Source organism: Larus michahellis, chromosome 2 (genome assembly GCF_964199755.1).
Source record: "Larus michahellis chromosome 2, bLarMic1.1, whole genome shotgun sequence".
Lineage (NCBI taxonomy): Eukaryota > Metazoa > Chordata > Aves > Charadriiformes > Laridae > Larus > Larus michahellis.
In genome coordinates, this window is record NC_133897.1 from 22677877 (window position 1) to 22696215 (window position 18339).

The 18339-nt window shown below is 40.8% G+C and overlaps 1 protein-coding gene across 4 annotated transcripts in view; it reads right to left on the bottom strand.

The window, feature by feature from the left end:
- Positions 1-18339, bottom strand: part of CACNB2 (calcium voltage-gated channel auxiliary subunit beta 2) — a 256438-nt gene that overhangs the window by 102714 nt on the left and 135385 nt on the right. Inside the window, exon 1 of one of the 4 annotated variants that reach the window (XM_074574511.1) lies at positions 11507-11904. The exons of the other annotated variants lie outside the window; for them this stretch is intronic. Within the exon in view, the coding sequence (XP_074430612.1) occupies positions 11507-11539 (33 nt within the window). The 5' untranslated portion in view covers positions 11540-11904. Of the gene's footprint in view, positions 1-11506; positions 11905-18339 lie in introns of those variants that run through there. 4 annotated transcript variants of the gene reach the window in all.

The window sequence follows — 18339 nt, forward strand, 5'->3', positions numbered from 1 at the left end:
TTATCCCATCTATAATCAGCAGTAGTTAAGACAGTTAGCATCTCCCTTCCTCTTCAAAGTTCTTGAGTTTACAAAGAGTAAAACAGAAATGACAGTTTATTGTTTCTCTCTTCATGCAGAAGAAAAGGAAACATTCGTTGATGAAGTTGGCACACAAATGTGCTCTCGTGTTTTCTTAGTTGTCTGCAAGCACGGATCTTTTTTACGATTTGAAAAGGCATCAGTATTTTTAAGTTCCGTTCATTTTCAAAATCATCGTAGCTTATGATCTCAACAGCAGTTCCTTCTTGTTTCCTCTTTGATTATGCTAAAATAGACCTTATTTAAATTGAATAGCATTTCATTCACGTCATAAAATCTACCAGAGAAGTGCACGGACGACACTGTCAATTGTAACAAGGCAAGCTGATCCACAAAACGTGTTGTGTAAATGGCAGGACTAATCTCTCCCACCACACTCACAGACACAGATGTCCAGGTTTATTTAAAATAGCCCTAAGTGAAACAGTACAACCTGTGGTGTTTGGGTTTTTTCTAAAGCGTATCCTTGCTACTGGGAGGCACTTGATTAGAGAAAGATCTCAAATTTTATTCCTGTGCTGACAATGCAACAATGATTAGAGGAAATGGTATCAGTTGGGTGTTATTTTCTCCCTCAATACACTAAGGACAGTCCCATGAAGACCATTTCCCAGATGTTCTTGCCTGACAATTCCATCGAACCTCTGGATCCAAATTGATCAGAACATTATTTTGTACTAACAAGATACGGCTGAACAGAATGATTCATTTTTTCCTTACAAATCTACATTACTGATGGGGGGGTACGGGGGATAACATTCACACATGCGTGGGAAAACTCTTTATTCAGAAGGCAAACCAGTTTAAGTTATTGGCTGATATCAGCAAATAGGTTTATGTGGTGAATGTTAAAAGAAAAATAAAGCTTTTTCTTGCTGTTAAGTTATAGCAAAATGTCAATCAGCGAAAGCAAAATTTCACATATGGTACTAGAGTCTCGTACAATGAGCCTTATGATTTTGCTTAAGCATCTCTAAAGGCCACCCATGTTCTTGCTAGTATATCCATAACAAATAACAGAATTACAGCAAACAATACGAATAATTCCATCTTAGAAAGACCACAGGATAATTAAGGGAAACAGAACACAACTTTCTTAAATATATGGGGTAAACCACAATACGATACATATGATAAATTGACTATATTTGAGCAACAACCTAATGCCCCCATCCTTCAGATCTCACTTTATAGATATAGCACTATATTTATATGGAATGCAGACAAAGGCAAAAGAATCACAGTGAATTATAGAATAGAGCCCTAAAATTTCAGAATCATGTAGCGCATCCTTCAGCAATGGGGACTAAATCATGGGGAACTGCTGGACAAGATGAAGACTTCTAAGAGTGAGTTTTGACTTGCAACATAAAACATGTGAATTTCTACTTTGGTTCCAGTAAAATTTCTATATGGCCTGTGTTCTCTGAATAGAACCAAGAGAAAAAAAAAAGGTTGAAGAGGGGACATCTGGAGGACAGGACATATAGTCCAACCTCCTGCTCAATGCAGCGCCAGATTCAAAACCAGATCAGCTTGCTCAGGGCCTTGTTTAGTTGAGTTTTGAAAATCTCCATGGATGGAAATTTTCCAACTTTATATAGAATTTTACTTTTTAACCTCCTACACCAGAAAAATATAAGGAAAATGTAAGAGTAATAAATCATCTTAATATAATAAATTAAGAAGTTACACAACATTTAACCTCAAAAAGTAGCCTGTAGAGCTGCTTCCATAAGCAGATGAATACAACTGTATCAAGTTCAGCACAAAGTCAGTTTTAGTAAAGCCAATTTCTGCACATGAAAAAACCTTAATTACTTCCAGTGAAGAAAAAGTTAAGTTTCTCATTGACTTTCAGGCAAATACACTTTATAAAAAGACATGCAGAGAACTTTCGCCTATCATATTGGGTTGCTCCTTAAAGGAACAGCTTTGCAATACAATTATATTCTTGTATTGTAATATTCTAATAATAGCTATGCATGTATCAGCCTTGCTCCTACAGCCTGGCCTACTATTGTTCCCTCTGCTTTAAATTCTTGTAATGGTCTACCTGCCCTTAGATTTAAGAGCTTAACTAGGTAGGAAGCACTCTCATTTTGGATTTCTGCACCAGTATTGCTTTGCCTGAACCAATAAACAAACACTTTGATTTAAAGAGGTTTTTTTAATAAGAAAATTTACCAAGATATTTGGAACAAAACACAGAAATTGCCTTAAAAAACATCAAAAACCTATTAAAACCAATGCTCATTAACACCATCTGACTTGTTTGTAAGATTTAACAGAAGACAAACTATATCATACATCTTAAAATGCAGTATGTTATTCTAGCATTTTAAATGCCAAAAAGTCCTATGCAATGCTAAATTAAAACGTATAGATTCACATTGTGTTGTAAATGACAATGTACAATGAAATGTGCACGGGAGAACTTCTCAGGGATTTCATTCTTTCATTTCTCAGAGAAAAAGTTTTTAAAATTGCTGTTTCCTATAGTCCTGTAGTTACAGCAATCATAACACCCAAGTTCTGCTAAATTTTCCCCATGAAGAAATCTTAAAACACTAATCTGGTCAGAGATGCATAAAATAATAAACAAGCTTGCCATGGCTATCATTACCTGTTTCTATGTAAATAAAAGATTTGCTGAAAAAAGAATTAATGACTCTGATGGAAGATGAGCTAACTGTTCCCAGTATTTCATAATTCTTATTCATCAGCTAAAGTTGTTATCTGGAAAGTAACATGTGGTTTAAGTAAACAAACAGCACTTCATTTAGTCAGTCCAGTTGCCCAGAGCTTGTTTATAATTTAGAGAAGACATGTCTTCATGAAGACAGATGCCCATGGCTTCAGTAAAGAGGTAGATGGATTTTTTTTTCCTCTGGTAGACTTCCTGACAGCCAATATTGAATAAAAATAAATAATAGGTTTACTCTGATCAGATGTTCGTTCATCAGACCTACTTATTATAACCAACTGGAAAACAAAAATGTATTCCAACATAGACATGAACACACAATTTCAACTGTAAAAGAAGAGGGTGGGAGGGAAAAAAGAAAAAAGGAGTTATGCCTGGAAGAGATTATCAAAGAAGTTTCAGATCAGATAATCTGAAACAGGATTTTTGGCCCTTGGTTACCCTGTGTGGAAGGTTCCTATCAAAATGACATTGGACTATATCCAGCCTGCCTGCTAGGAGTGCTTAATTGAGCTGTCGTAACTACTATAGTGTTGAAAGGTCAGGAGAGCAACGAGCTATCTAGGTTGCCAGACACCACCTCCTATACCGCTGATGGGAGAAAAGTAGCTGCGCTACCCAGTATAGAGCATCTAAAACAGGCAGTCTGCCGCGCCAGGCAGGCAGGCACGTATGGCAGACAGCGCGAACATGCTTCTTTGACTTCAGCTTTCCATATGTGCTGCAGGGGAGTCATGATTTCAATTTTTCACATAAAGCATCTTGCATGTGTACCCCTTCTGCTAATTTACATCCATCCACAGACTAAACAACATAGACATCAAAATGCATGTCACAAATACTTAACTGTAAAACAGACTTTAAAATAACTCTATTGTTAGAGACATTACATTGAGGCCCCTGCAAGATCTGGAATTTTCTTGTACCATATTAATGCACAACATATACAAGACCCATTTCTTTAACGAGACACATTCAAGCATTCAAGCTATTTCTTCTTAATACCTACAACTTTTCCGTGTAGGGCCCCACCTTGAGAGTTATAAATTCATGACTTAAAACAGGCATGCCATTAGTATCTTTTACCCACAAGACTTCTCTACCTACACAACTCTCACAACGTCTAATTAAAAAAAGAACTATGAATATATATGGCATAGCAGGGAGCAAGTTGTAAATGATTCCCAAAAGCCTGGTAACATACACACACACACATGTGCAGAGGAATCTAAGCTAATTAAGTATGTTGCAGCTACGTAAATCAGAGAAGCACAATGAGTTATGTTGTTCTTAGCTCTGTGCTGCCATAGCTAGACTGCTGCCCCTGCTGGCACTACCTGTTACAGCTACCTTAGGCTCCACTCAGATTCCTCACTGAAAAACAGCCATATTTTTATATCGAGACCTGTAAAGCAGATGACAATAGGGAAAATGAAAACCTCAAGTATTCCTGATCATGAAGTTATTTTTTTTAAAAGTTCATGCTGGTTCACTTCAGTGAGGTAAACTGTCCAGCGAGAGGTTGATCAGTGCTTTACCAGGAAAGAGGTAGTATTACCATATTTTTTTTCCTTCAGACGGAAAAAACTGAAACCAAGACCACGCAATTTAAAGATTTCATCACGACTTGGTGCTATCAGCACAATTAGAAGCCAACTATTCCCAAAGCCTGAGCAAGACTTCCTTCAGCTCCTTCCCACTGCTGTCTCACAAATGGAAAAGGAGCCAAGAGGTACAGAGCCACCTCGACCAGTTCGGTAGAGGGCAAGCAGAGACAAGTGTCTCCACGTATCTCCACTCTTTGTTTTTTTTCACCAGCACTTACTACGAGCTGCAAGATGAAGGTGAGAAGCAAAGGAGGGAGCAATGATAAAAACACACAAACAAAACACTCAGCACTGGTGAGGACACGCCTGGAGTAGTGTGTCCAGTTCCAGGCTCCTCAGCAAGAGAGACGCAGGGACATACTGGAGAGAGTCCAACGAAAGGCAACAAAGATGATGAAGGGACTGGTGCATCTCTCCTATGAGGAAAGGCTGAGACAGCTGGGACTGTTCAACCTGGAGATGAGAAGGCTCGGGGGGATCTTACTAATATATATAAATACCTGAAGGGAGGGCGCAAAGACGACAGAGCCAGGCTCTTTTCAGTGGTGCCCAGTGACAGGACCAGAGGCGATGGGCACCAACTGAAACACAGGAGGCTCCCTCTGAACATCAGGAAATGCTTTTTCACTGTGAGGGTGACCAAGCACCGGCACAGGTTGCCCAGGGAGGTTGTGGAGTTTCTATCCTTGGAGATACTCAAAAGCCGTCTGGACACAGTCCTGGGCAACTGGCTCTATGCAGACCTGCCTGAGCAAGAGGGCTGGACCAGATGACCTCCAGAGGTGCCTTCCAACCTCAACCACTCTATGATTCTGTGTAAAGTGCTCACAAGGCTGCTCACCCACACCACCTGCGAATGCCATTTGCAAATACTTTGGTTTTGTTCTTTTGTCTTCACATTAGTGGGTTGAACTGCACTGATCCTGCCAACCCAGGGCAATTTCCACACTCTACATCTCTTCCCCTCTACTCGGTAAACAGAAGTAAACATCTCCCTTGATATTTCACCAGCTGGAGTTGGTCAGTGTGGCTGGTTTCTAAACGCTAGAACTCGTTTGACCTTTGCTTAGTTCACAGGGTCCCTCCCGTGCATGCCTCAGGTACAAACCTGCTTCTCAAACATGGTATGCTTAACCATGACCCACTTCCATGGTAAGAGGTATGCTCATTCCCTTCCACCATTGCCTTCAGACACCACTCAGCACTAAACCAGTAGGAAAGGATCCAAGTTATCTATAGTTGTTGCTTTGCCTCATATGTGCTGTTGGAAATACCTATTTCTAAAGGTTAATTCCCGAGGGAGAACACTGTCTTTAATCTCCAAGAGCTTCACATACCCCAGGACACTATGTTATAAAATAGGTATGCTGCGCTCCATGTGAAGGACAGCTGATCTACAGCTCAGAGACTCATGTACATAACAGGACTTACAGCTCAGTGCCTCCACCTAAGGCCTCCACCGAGCTCCCCAACTTTTTCTCGTCTGTTGGATTGTGGTGACAGAGGTAGAGGAAGGCCAAACATAGCATAAATCCCTTCAGTATACTGTCAATAATCCAAAAGGCTCCATACTCAGTCAGTGAAATTCAAATTAAAGAAAGGAAACAAGTAAAAGAAAACTATATGGAGGTCAAACAGTAATATCATTATTAAAGAATCTACTTTGCATACACTGCAGGAGGTTAGAGTAAACACCTGTTTTATTCTGGGGAAAACATACGGTCGCTACAATTGCCCGAACCACTAACTGGAAAGCACACTGGGTGTCTTGGGAGTAACACAGAAATGACCAATACCTCCCTCTGCATGGGTTTATTAAGGTTTTCCTGTCCGGTGTTTCCCCATCCTAAACTGACACTACTTCAGGAGCCATTCTGCTCTCCCAGGCTTCCCTTCGGGGAATCCCAAAACTCATATGCAGTGCTTAAAACACAGCTGAGACGTCTCTGAGCTAGTCATGGGGAATGATGCCATACAGCATGACCCTAATTTTTCCAATTTAGGAAAGAAAAACCGTATTGCTTCTACACTTTGGCTGCTGCAGAGAATCCATGGGCAAAGGCTTGCCAAGGGTGACTGTTACACAAACCCACATCCAGCTCTGGATGTGAGCACATTTGTCTGTCACACAGAGCTCCTCTCACTAAACACTCTGTTTTAGGCATAAATAACTCCATTCCTTGCACACGTGTACAACACCTGCAGTTGAAAATTAATCAAGTACTAACATTTGTTATGTGCAAAGCAGGTATTTTTAAAGCACCTTACCAGCTTAAAAAAGTTAAACGTTTTTTGTTACCAAAAGAGAACCAAATATCACCTAAAATTTAAAGGCAAAGAATCAAAACATCAAGTGATTTGTCCAAGGATGGACTCATGACGCTGAAGAAAACCTCAGAGGCTCAATTTAATTTTCCTGCCTTTCAAGTCTGTACTTTAAGTTACACTCACACGTGCCACACAACCTATTCATCTGAACATAGCATTAGATGTTGTTGCCTTAGGTTGAACTAAGGTGAATAAGGAAAAATCATTCCAAAATCTTGGGGTTACAATTTTACAGTGTTCTGCCACAGGAAATCTGCATAACTGTGCTTGCAATAAGAAACTTGCAACTCAAGTGAGTAGGTTTCCAAAGAAGCAATCCTGATTTATGATTTTTAGACATATTCCTGTGTTAATCCACAGTATGATAAAAAACACTGTTGCTAAACAGTTACATGTGACTCTCTCCAACCTTAAGGAACACCCTATTATGTTTTCTCCCTTTGCTCAGTTTATGAAATAAGGTAAGTAGCGATGACTCAGAATAAACACTGAAAACACATCAATGTGTTCTCCCCAACGATTTCTAGGATTTTGATAGCATGTTTCCAAAATAGGTGGGGTTTTCCCTTCTCACAGCGAGATTAGCCCTATCAGCAGCACGCCTGCTGCAAATGGAATCAGGGTCTGACTGAGTCATGACTAGCACTCAGAGAGTAATCCTTCTCAAACCTGAACGTCATTTGGCTGCTTCAAGATCTTCCACTCCTTTAGAAATTTAGCAGACAGATTTTCATGCTTTTAAGAAGACAATGCTACCCTGCAGGAGCCCTAAGTGTAACTGGCATCTATCAAAATCATACTCAATATTCCATAAGAAGTGCTCCATCCTGCAAGAGGACATAGGCAAACTCCAGGGAAGTGAAGATTTAATTCAAATAGACAACTTCAAAACTTTTGCCTGGAGAACACAAGTGACAAATACTGGATTTCCAAGGCAACCAAAACATTTGCTCTAGTCATCACAACCAAATCACTGGAGTGATAAAGAGGTTTTACAGTCTTTGTAAGGATATTTTCAAAAAGACAAATCTATGAAGAGCAAAAGAAGAGTCAAGTTTTGAGTTTCTTAAGAAAGTTAAAACCAGTTACTTAACCGCAAAAGTTTGAAAGTTGCATGCAACAGAGCGAATGAAATTCAGTAATTTTCCTTAAATGACCAGTTATTAAGAAAACTCCCTGCCTCTGAATTATTCTGATGTAAAATGTCTTTCCAACAATTAGGTTGTTCTGAAGAGAAATCCTACTTAATCCTACACTTACATCGCAATGTCTGATCATCCTACTAAACCAGAGCCCAGTTTCTCCTGGGAAAGACTGCCAGGAGGGAGGAGAGACAAGACGCCGAGGTGTGCCATGCCCAATTAGAGACAGGTTGGGGCTATCAGCCTTGGCCTGCACACCTACACCCAGGGCCTCCAGGAAAGGCAGTGGTGGGACGTGGATGGAGATGCCCAGGCAAACCTCACCTGAGGGAGCAAGAGCGGAGGCTCTGCAGCTGTGGGAAACGCTCTGCTGGGCCAAGCATAGCCTGGGGACACAGGAGAGCCAGCCAAGCCTCCCAAACATGCAAGCACTACGGCTAGATTTGCCTCACCCCTTACGCAGCAGCTCAAAAGGCTGTTGGGAGTAAGTTTTAGATGCTTTTGCTTTGGGAGGTTAACGCAGAGTCCCACTTACCAGGCAGCCCTGAAAAAGAGCTTCCACTTTCTGCTCATTTCTTGAAGAACTATCCCGATTCTGTTCTGTTATCAGAGGTTTATTTTGCCAACAAACAGGAAAATCCCTACACAAACACGTTATAGCCACAAATGAGATTGCTTGGGCTGTAGGTTTTTATAGTTCCCTGTATTTTTGAAATTAAATTGCTTAACGTACTCACACACTTCTAAATTTCCATGTACATGGCATAAAAAAATGCCTCAAAAGACCACAAAAGATACCATATGTTTATTCCACCAGTTCTCAAGAGGTTAATAAACCTCTGCCTAAGTGCTAAAATGCAATGTGAAAGACGCTCAATATTTTATTTATGCAAAAACTCATTCAAACAGGGGAGGACCACAGCTACATGGTTTTATTAATCATTTCAAAAATACAGCATTTGTCACTATGACATGAAATACGTGAGACTCCAGCATCGTCTTTTGATAACTGATCCTTAAACAATATTATCTTTATTTAGCTAGGGTTTAGGGGAGATGGTATAAAAACTGATTATCGGTGCTGTCAGATATCTAGACTTATTATGCACTCAGCGTAAATTAATAATCCAAGCTTTTTTATACACAGGAACAAAAAGAAAGCAAAAGTGGATGGCACACGCAAAAGCTTGTTGTAGCAGCCTGTGGAGTTTCACTATTGAATTTAACTGAGTTAGAAAATCGCTTCAGATGCTCACTTTTCTGCAAATGTGTGTGCATGCTCATGTGGACGTACGAAATGCACATAATGACCACAGAAAGTTCTATTTCTCTATTACCCTACCTAGGGGTTGGGTTTTTTCAAGGGGATTTTATTGAATTCCTCTAAGAGATGCTTTATTTTATCAATAATTTCACTTCTAGGATAAAAATCAACTTTTATATGTGCAGCTACAATGCCTCAAACTAATTTAAAATTGTTTGAAATTAATCGTGAACTTAAAATTAAATCCTGAGATTCTTCACTGTCACTCTCTTTGCTCATGTTGTCCTTCAGTGACTCACAAGTAATTGTTTGTGTGGGAAGATAAAACAAATGCCTTTTCCACAGTGCAGAGCATATGGCTTCATGGACTACAGATCTGTACAAACAGAAGTTTTACATTGATTCTAGCTTTGACTGAACAATAAAACTGTTCTTCAAGCTTTATGTAGGCCATCTATTCTATTTTACTTATCACTGAGTAAAGCAAACATCCTGGTAAGTCTGGCTGCCAAAATAACACCCCAAAAAGTGCATCCATACTTTCCCCTGAACTATCTTGCTTTAAGGAAAAACTAAGAAGAAAAAACCAAAATGTCATTTTGGTCTGGACTCAATGAAACATTTAGTTTGAAGAGCTCATTACACTTCAGTTTCAGGGACGTCTAGAGCTATTAAAGAGAAAAAAAGAAAAATAAAAAAATAAAACCCAACTCACACAATTCATGGTGGATTTCTTACATTTTTCTATTGATCCTATTCCACTTTGCTGAACTGTGTAGTACAAAAGAGACTGGAATGAGATGTCCCACCTGCCTGTGAAAGGTGTCTTAAACATTGAACTGTTTTCTATGACACAGATTACTTCAATACTTTTTAGTCGAAACAGCATCAGGAAAAGACATTGAGAAGTATGTTGGAGTCCAAAACCCTAACCACCATTCTTCAGTCACCTAGGTTATTTTTGAGGTCCTTTAAAATTTCAGACCCAAAGCTTCACTCTCTGTGCAAACCAGTAAGTAACTACACAGGGTACAACGGAGCATAGAGACTGGGCAAAAATCTATTACGAGAGACGTGCAACTCTTTACAAATAGCTACAAAGATGTAATGGATTAAAAAAAAAGGAATCAGTCCATTAAAAGCTTTAAAGTTGGAAACTTTCTTTTACCTGCCAATTTTTATAACGAGTAATCAATCCATAGCATAATTACGGCAATGCCATGTTGTTTGCTGCTTTGGAGAAACTTAAGTTCTTTTCAGTTGCCGTGCTCAGTTTGTGAAAGTTTGTGCGAGTCACACACGCAAATGAGTTCAATGTGCAGACAGCTGCGTTTAAATTATTTTCCTGAACAACTTCTATGTTTCCTGCATCTCAAAAACATAGCTGGTTGGAATTAAAAAAAAAAATGAGGAAAAAATCCAAAATAACTAAATTAATTCCTTGAAATGTGTTGTAGAACTCAGACTGCCATAAAAGGCGCTTTTGTACTTCAAAGAGCAACTTCAATAATCAAAACAAAACATTTGCAATTGCCAGTTATATGCAAAGAATGCGCCACTTTTTAACATGTGAATTTTATTTTGATGTCTTATAGTAGAGTTCATACTCATTTTTTGGTCTCTTGATTTTTCCCCAAAGCTGCTCAGGTCTTGCCTCGGGCAGGAGCGGTGTGTGGGTGGAAGAATCCATCCATTTTGCTCACAACGTAGCAGACGAGCCTCAGGCTGCAAAATTGCAAACTTTTATGTCAGCTACCAATGCCACGCAACAGTGTGGAGTTCTTTTCAATTTTCTTGTTTTCTCTTACATCATCGACTTTTTTCAGATGTCGTTTTACACAAATGCTGAAGTAGAGAGTGTCAGATCTTAATGTGGGCGTGTTTGGGTTTTTTTTTAAGCTAGCTCTTTTGATGGACATTACATTACGTTACAATGACTTGTTTTGAACTCTACAAAAGAAATCGCTTGGCAGCATCCCCACAAACATAGAATTAAGGGCAGTTCTGTAAGCTACTTGTAGTCTGTCTATCTACATTACAAAGTACGAGACAAATTCCGAATTATTTGGAAGCATGGTTTTGCTTAACCCAAAGTCTGAATTGCCTCAAAATAATCAGTACTTGAATATTTTCAGTATCACCACAATGCAATAAACGTGAACAGGAAAGTATATTCAATTTTATCTGGCAAATAGTAACCCGCTACTTGAAGAACTTGCAGGAAAACGTCATTTTTTTAAAAGCAATCAGATTGGCGAGTACTGAAGTTCAAACTACAGAAAGCACAGCACTGACAGGAATTCAAAGCTGCTCAATAAGACAGGAAACATTAAAAGTAAATAATTAAAAAAAAAATAAACCTTAGTTTACATCTTACCACTTCGTAATCCTCACTGCCAAAAAGGTACATAGCTACACCTTCACGGCCTGACAGGAGCCATCCAGAGCGTCCAAAACGCCTAAAGTAACATCTTCAACTGCATCTTCAACTTCTGCGTTTGGGCCGGGCGGGCTTTCCCGCCCCACACGCTGCCGGCGCTCCTTTCCCACCACCGAACTCCTCTTTTAAGTACCGCGATCGGGCGCGGAAAGAAAACCCCGGGCTGCGAGGGGCCGAGGAACCGACGGTCCGGCGAACCGCGCGGCAGACCAACCTCCCTCCCCCGGCGGAGCGGAGCGGCGGCGGCGGGCGGGCGGAGCGCGGCGGCAGCGCCGGGCGCTCATTCAGGCTCCGGCTCCTCCTCACAGGCTGCTGCAGCTGCCCCGATTGGCTGCGGGGGGAAAAGCAGGATCGGGGGGAAAAAAGCGCGTGTCAGCCCGAGGAGCGGGGTTTTTTGGGGATGGGAGAGCCCGGGAAAGGAGCGGGAGTCGCGTTTCTGGAGCGGGTGGTCGGGCGCCTTCATCAGCGAGGGGCAGCGGGAGCAAAGGCTGCCGAAGGGCGAGGCGAACACAAGGAGTTCAACTTGGAGGAGCTCGGAAGCAGGCAGCTCACAACCTGGACCACCCGAGCTCATCTACATTTATCCCGCACACCTCTGATTGATAGTTCTGCAGAACCCCTATCTCACTATCTATCTCCATTAAAAACAATGAAAATAAAAATCAGTCCAGGATAGTTTTCGGTTGCTATGTTTCACTCACTTCATTGCTTCCTTCTGCTGATCAATCCCAGGCTGCTCTGCCAGCGCAACACGGCGCAACTTTATAACACGGTGGCACTTAGGTAACAGAAAAGTTATACCCGCTACCCCCACAGCACGGGAAGCGGGTGCAGCGTAGGACACCGCGCCATGACAGAAGAACCTGAGGCCCTGCCTCGCTCCTGGCCAACTTCCAGTCCAGGTAGAGTGGGCAGGAAAGAGTAAAAGCAGCCAAAAAGCAGGATAAAATGCTAAAGACTAAAAGACTTCGGAGACTCATTCACCAACAGCATTCCCAATCTAAAATTACAATGGGGCTTTAAAAATAAAACTCCTTAAAGATGGTTTAGGAATACAGCATAAAGCCAGGCAGACAGAAATATTGCCCTCTGGGAAAGGCTGTTCTTCACAACTGGGGAAGAGGCCACCAGCTGGCATCCAGTAACACAACCCCGATCAAAACAGCTTTAAAACAGCGCTAGGAAACCCATCCCCTCTCTGCTCAGTCCCTGAATTCCTTATAGTTCATATTGCTGATATCACTATATCCCGTAATCGGAACTACGCATAAGATGTAGCAAAAATTATGGAATAAGTAATGTCTGAAGGAGGAAACATGTGGGTGTACGCTTGCTCATTTTTATCTATAATCATGTTAATATAACATACACAACATATCATGAGAAGATACCATGAACACGTACAGCATTGAAAAACAGCTGGTGCTACTCAACTTCCTCCTCTTCCACACGGGAAAGAGAACAAGACTTCTCTCCTAACAAAACCACCCAATGAAGCTGTTCAAATACAATGTAAGCATCCTCGCTGTTCCTTCCCCCCCTCACCCCCCGCTTAATTTAAATAGATCTTGTCTTGACTACCTCAGTTTCTTTGCGTGAGTTAGTAGGATATTTTTCTCTCAGTCTGCCTTCTCTGTCAAAACAGACCTTTGGTCCTCTGTTGACTACACGTGATGTGACTCATGAGTCCAGATTTTTTAAGTTCTTCTACATATTCACAAGCAGAGTTAAAACCAAGCTTTATCCCCTTGGAAAGAGCAAATTAGAAATCAGAAGACATTAATTTTCCTTCCAACCATATGTTTATAAAAGAGCAGTAGTTTAATCTGTCAGCCAAACTGGTCACTTCACATTATATCAATTGCAAATTAGGCTTCAAACAAGTAATATCATAATATTGTGTTGCCAGAAAGTAAACAAAGCATGCACCATTCCTGCACGGAGGTAAATAACAGACACAAGACACGGCTAGTGGAATGTAATAATCGCTTGTCCATGTTGGTTGCCACTATTGGTGCTGAATGAGTGTGGTTACATATACTTAGTAGTTTTAATGTAATTGCCTAAGCATTACTGCCCAGCTTTTTTAGCATGAAACCACACCTGTCAATACCAGGCAAAGCCACTGCCATCATCCATTACTTCACTTGTCTGATACAGCTCTTACAAGCAACTGAAATCTGGGTGCTAACTTGATTGCACCCTCCTTGGATATGGCTCTCCCAACTAAATTTGGTAAAAAAAAATAATAAATCAGCAGGAATGTCACAAATTCTCCTACCACCAAGAATAAGGAAAACACATTGCTTTTCATGTATTAAAAATTACGGTGATTTTTTTTTTTTAAATAGTTTCATCAGCTCCTGTAGTTTGGGCATGAATATGAAATCAGGGAGGACTGCAGTTCACATATACTCAACAGAGACTTAGGGCATTATTCAGACTGTCACCATAAGTGACTTACATGTCACAAGTAATTCTCACTACAGACAGTACAAGCAGCCAGAGTCTGGCAGCTTGGACGGTAAATAAGCTGAATTGCTCATTGCTCTCTTGAATTGAAACATCATGACAGGTACCCAAGTCTATCTCAGGACTCCACAAAGCAAATCTGTATATAGCTTTTATGGTTCAAGAGTTAAAGTCTGCAAAAATGCCACCCCTGTTGAGGGCGTTTAAACTTAGCACAGCACTTCTGGATGACCTGTGCTCCACTCCCAGCTAAGTGACAGCGGTGGGTTTTCTCTGCGCTTCCTTCCCCCATTGGCTCAGTGTAGCGTGGGACTGGCCAGCACCGGGCGGTCAATGTCTCGCCGGTCCTGACCCTTGCAGCAAGGCAGCACAGATGAGAATCTTATGATCCACACAGAAAGAGTGAGCGCAGAAGTGGAAACGGGAGAGAGAGAGAGAGAAGTATGTTGAAAAAGAAATCTGGCAGCGATGGGACTGGAGAGGTGGTGGGAATGGGAAGGGCAGGAAACCAGAATGCAGAACAAGGAAGGAAGCAGTGTAACTGCATGACCTACAGGGAGGAGATGCGATAAACCAGGCCAGAAGACACAAATTAAGATTAGGCAAGAAAAACATTCATGGTAGGCAATGAGCATAATAGGATTTGAAAAGACCTGCACAGGGACCGCTGGGTACCTGACTAGCCTAAAGCTAGCAGGTAACCAGGGAAGACAGGAATGGTGAGGAGCAGGGCAGAGATGCTGAGATACGATGCCTGGGCAGAACTGGCTGATCAAGCAAATAGGGGCTACGGAAAAACCTGTAGGGTGGAGACTTCAGCAGAGATGAAGTTTAGGACAGCAACAAAACTGGGGTAAAGGCAGAAAGTGTCAAAACCACACCAATGGCTCTATAAAAAAAGAAGGTGACAAACAAAGCTAAGGTTGAAATTGCTCCTCTCCTGCAGTGGTACTTTCCAGCAGGACCCGTGCTTGAAGATGCATGACACAGAGCTACACAGGTACATAAACCCAACCTGATGAAGACTGGGCCTCAAGAACCAGCCTTCAAAGAAAAGCAAACTACCTGGAGGCTTGACTGTGAGAGACAAGACTTCAGTCTGAAATGATGCATAAATCACAGGGATAAAAGAAATCACTTATTTAGCTTTCTACTGTACACAAGTACTTTAGAGTAGCCCTTGCTCATCTGTAGCATCCAGGGCAGCAATAGCAATATTAAACATCTGTTAACAGAGGCAACCAGGTACAAATGCAGGTGTGTCAATATGCGTGGACTCTGTTTGCTCTGATTTTTTCTGTAAATTTTGGTCCTTTTATAAAAATCTACTAACGTGTGTAACACCTGATGGGAGGGAGTGAAGAAGGCAGAGACAGACTCTTCTCAGTGGTTCCCAGTGAAAGGGCAAGAAGCAATGAGCACAGACTGAAATATAGAAAATTCCATTTAAACATAAGGAAACACTTTTTGGTTTGTTGTTTTTTTTTTTTTTTTTTTTTAACTGTGAGGGTGACTGAGCACTGGCACAGGTTGCCCAGGGAGGTTGTGGAGTCTCCATTCTTGGAGATATTCAAAAGCCATCTGGACACAGTCCTGGGCAACTGGGTCTAGGTAGACCTGCTCCGAGTAGTTGACTGGACTAGATGACCTCCAGAGGTGCCTTCCTACCTCAGCCCCTCTGCGAAACCATAATAAATTAATACAAAAAAATATCTGATTCATGTTGATATTTTAGTGACTCTATATCTCCATCTTTATTTTCAAAGATTAAGCACAATGACTTTTCAAATTGTCTAGGAGGATGACATTTAACTCTGGTATTTAAACTCTGACCCATGTCTTTTAAGCATAGCTATGAATTATCTACACTATAAATAACTGTATATCATACTACTTCAACATAGTGCCTTTGGGAAAACAAACAGAAGAAACTGCTGACATGGTTGTCAAGGTTAATAGACTAAACAGACCTTCCTCGATAAACAAGAATCTTTCAACTTGCATCCAACAGTAACAGTTTTTTATTCAGGAACTCAAATGGAAAGCAACCAACTCTCTCTTACCTAATTCAGATTCAAATTCAAATCACAGTGAAGAATGTCAACAGCTTGTAAATGTCTTTTGCACAGCTAGCAACAAGGATTGTCTCTTGTAAACGCAGGCATATCATTCTTAAGGGAACTTTGTCAATGCTCCTTTTTTCATTTACCTGGGCCAAAAACACTGAAGAACTTGCCCCCTTTCAAGACCAAAGAGCAAGAGTTATTTCGCTTTAATTACCTACCATCAAAACTATCCTATCCCAAACCAGCACTAAATAATTGCTTAACAGTGTTACTAAAATAGGAAAATGATTAGCAAGTAATTTTTCAGTTTTTCCAATGAATTTTAGCTCTCCCATTGATTTTTTTCTGTGGTGGTCAGGATAACTGTGTGCACCACACTTCCAGCCGCATAAAACTGTGGCTTGCTTACACCTCCAGGAGTGTTATTGCCCTGAGAGAGGAAGGATCTGAAGCCCAGGCCTTCTTGTTCCTCTGAACATCATCCCATCCTGAAGGATGGGCCTTTCCCAATTCTTCTCATGGCCATTGTTACTCTCTGAATGCAGAATGGCGATAACCGCGGTGTTTCGTCAGTTAAGAACAACCGGGAAATAAGACTCTGCGTTCTAAGAAACGTCCAAGTACTTTATGATAATGATAGGACTGTCTCAGCAAGGGAGACTGAAAACAAGTTAACCCAGAAGAGTTGACAGCTTGATCACAGCACCATGCTGCTCCTACACTTTCATCACAGGTAAGTCATTCAGTTTGAGTTTCCCAGAGTCCTCCTAAACGCCCCTATCTGTATGTTGCGGGGAGGGAAAGAGGGGGATGGAGTGTCCAGGACACAATTTGGCCCCCCTCCTTCACTTTTTCTGAATGACACCTTCCTTTCTTTTTTTAAGCACCCCCCCAAAAAATAGCCTGGTTTGGGTCAAGTTAAAATGCGTTTTATGTGTGTGTTTGTTTGCTTTTCCTTTTCATATCAGCAGAAGTGTTGGGCAGCATCCCAGAACATGATGCAGATTCCAAACCACCAAGATGCTCTGTGATCATCTCTAGCAGACTTTGTATTGCTTTTCTGAACGTATTGGCCTCACATCTAGCCATAAAATCAAAGTCCGCTTTCTTACAGAAAATTCCATACATCATTTAGGATGTTAGTAATTCTCCTTTACAGATGGTGCACGTCTGAAAGAGGATTGATAAGTAACATTTTATTCTATGAGATTTAATTTAGGTATATAATAAACTAATGTCAACTAATTCAAGATGCAATAATGAAACACTTCCTTGAGATTAATATTACATCTTAAATCTCAAAAACGAGCTTAAAATGAATGTATAATAAAATAAAATCTGACAGTATGCCCACGGAACTATTGCAATGCTATTTAAATTTTATTTTTAAACACTGAAGCTGCTTATCATTCACAGATTGTTATTGGTTATTATGGTTACCATTCTCTAACACAATCCAATCTGCCTGCGGTTTTCTATTTCAGGATACAGCAGTGATAACATTAACAGCAGACTAAACTTCTCAACTTGCAAACATACATACATTAGGGGCACATGCTATCTCCTCCTGAATTGAAAGATAACATGAGTCTGTTCTCACAGTGTCACAGAAATAACAAGCTGCCATTCCTCTTGCAGTCAGATGTTAAAACATTTAACCCAACCCACCGTGAGTGTCAGGAACACAGTGAAGGTTTTGAAACTGTTTGAATTATATATCTGTAATTCAAATACCTGTTGTATTATGGATCCTCTGCATCATTCGGATGTTGGAGAGGTGCTATAAATGCTATCAAGTTGGAAGATCTGCCCACAGGTCATTGTTCACATGCGTGGGCAAGATTTTTTATTTTGATTTTTTAAACGTAATGCAGAGTCATGGGGAACGTTGTCTTCTTGTAGCCTTGCAGCCATGAAGCACAGAGAATGGGGATATAGACAGAAAGAACAAGCCAAGTGCTCGACATGCCGCTGCTGCTCTAGGACACTCGCCTGCAACTGAATGTGCAGCCAAACACTTCTGAACCAGCTGTAAATTTTGTCGGAGCTTTAAGTGGTTGGAAGAAAACTGTTGGAAAAAACAACCACATTTAAAGGAAATAATACCCCAAAGATTAAAACAGAGATAATGTTCGTTGTGCTTATTAACTGCAAGAAGAGAAATGCATATGTTTTTGAGCACAAGAACGTCAATAATAGAACCAATCTTCACAGACAACACTAAGATCTTGA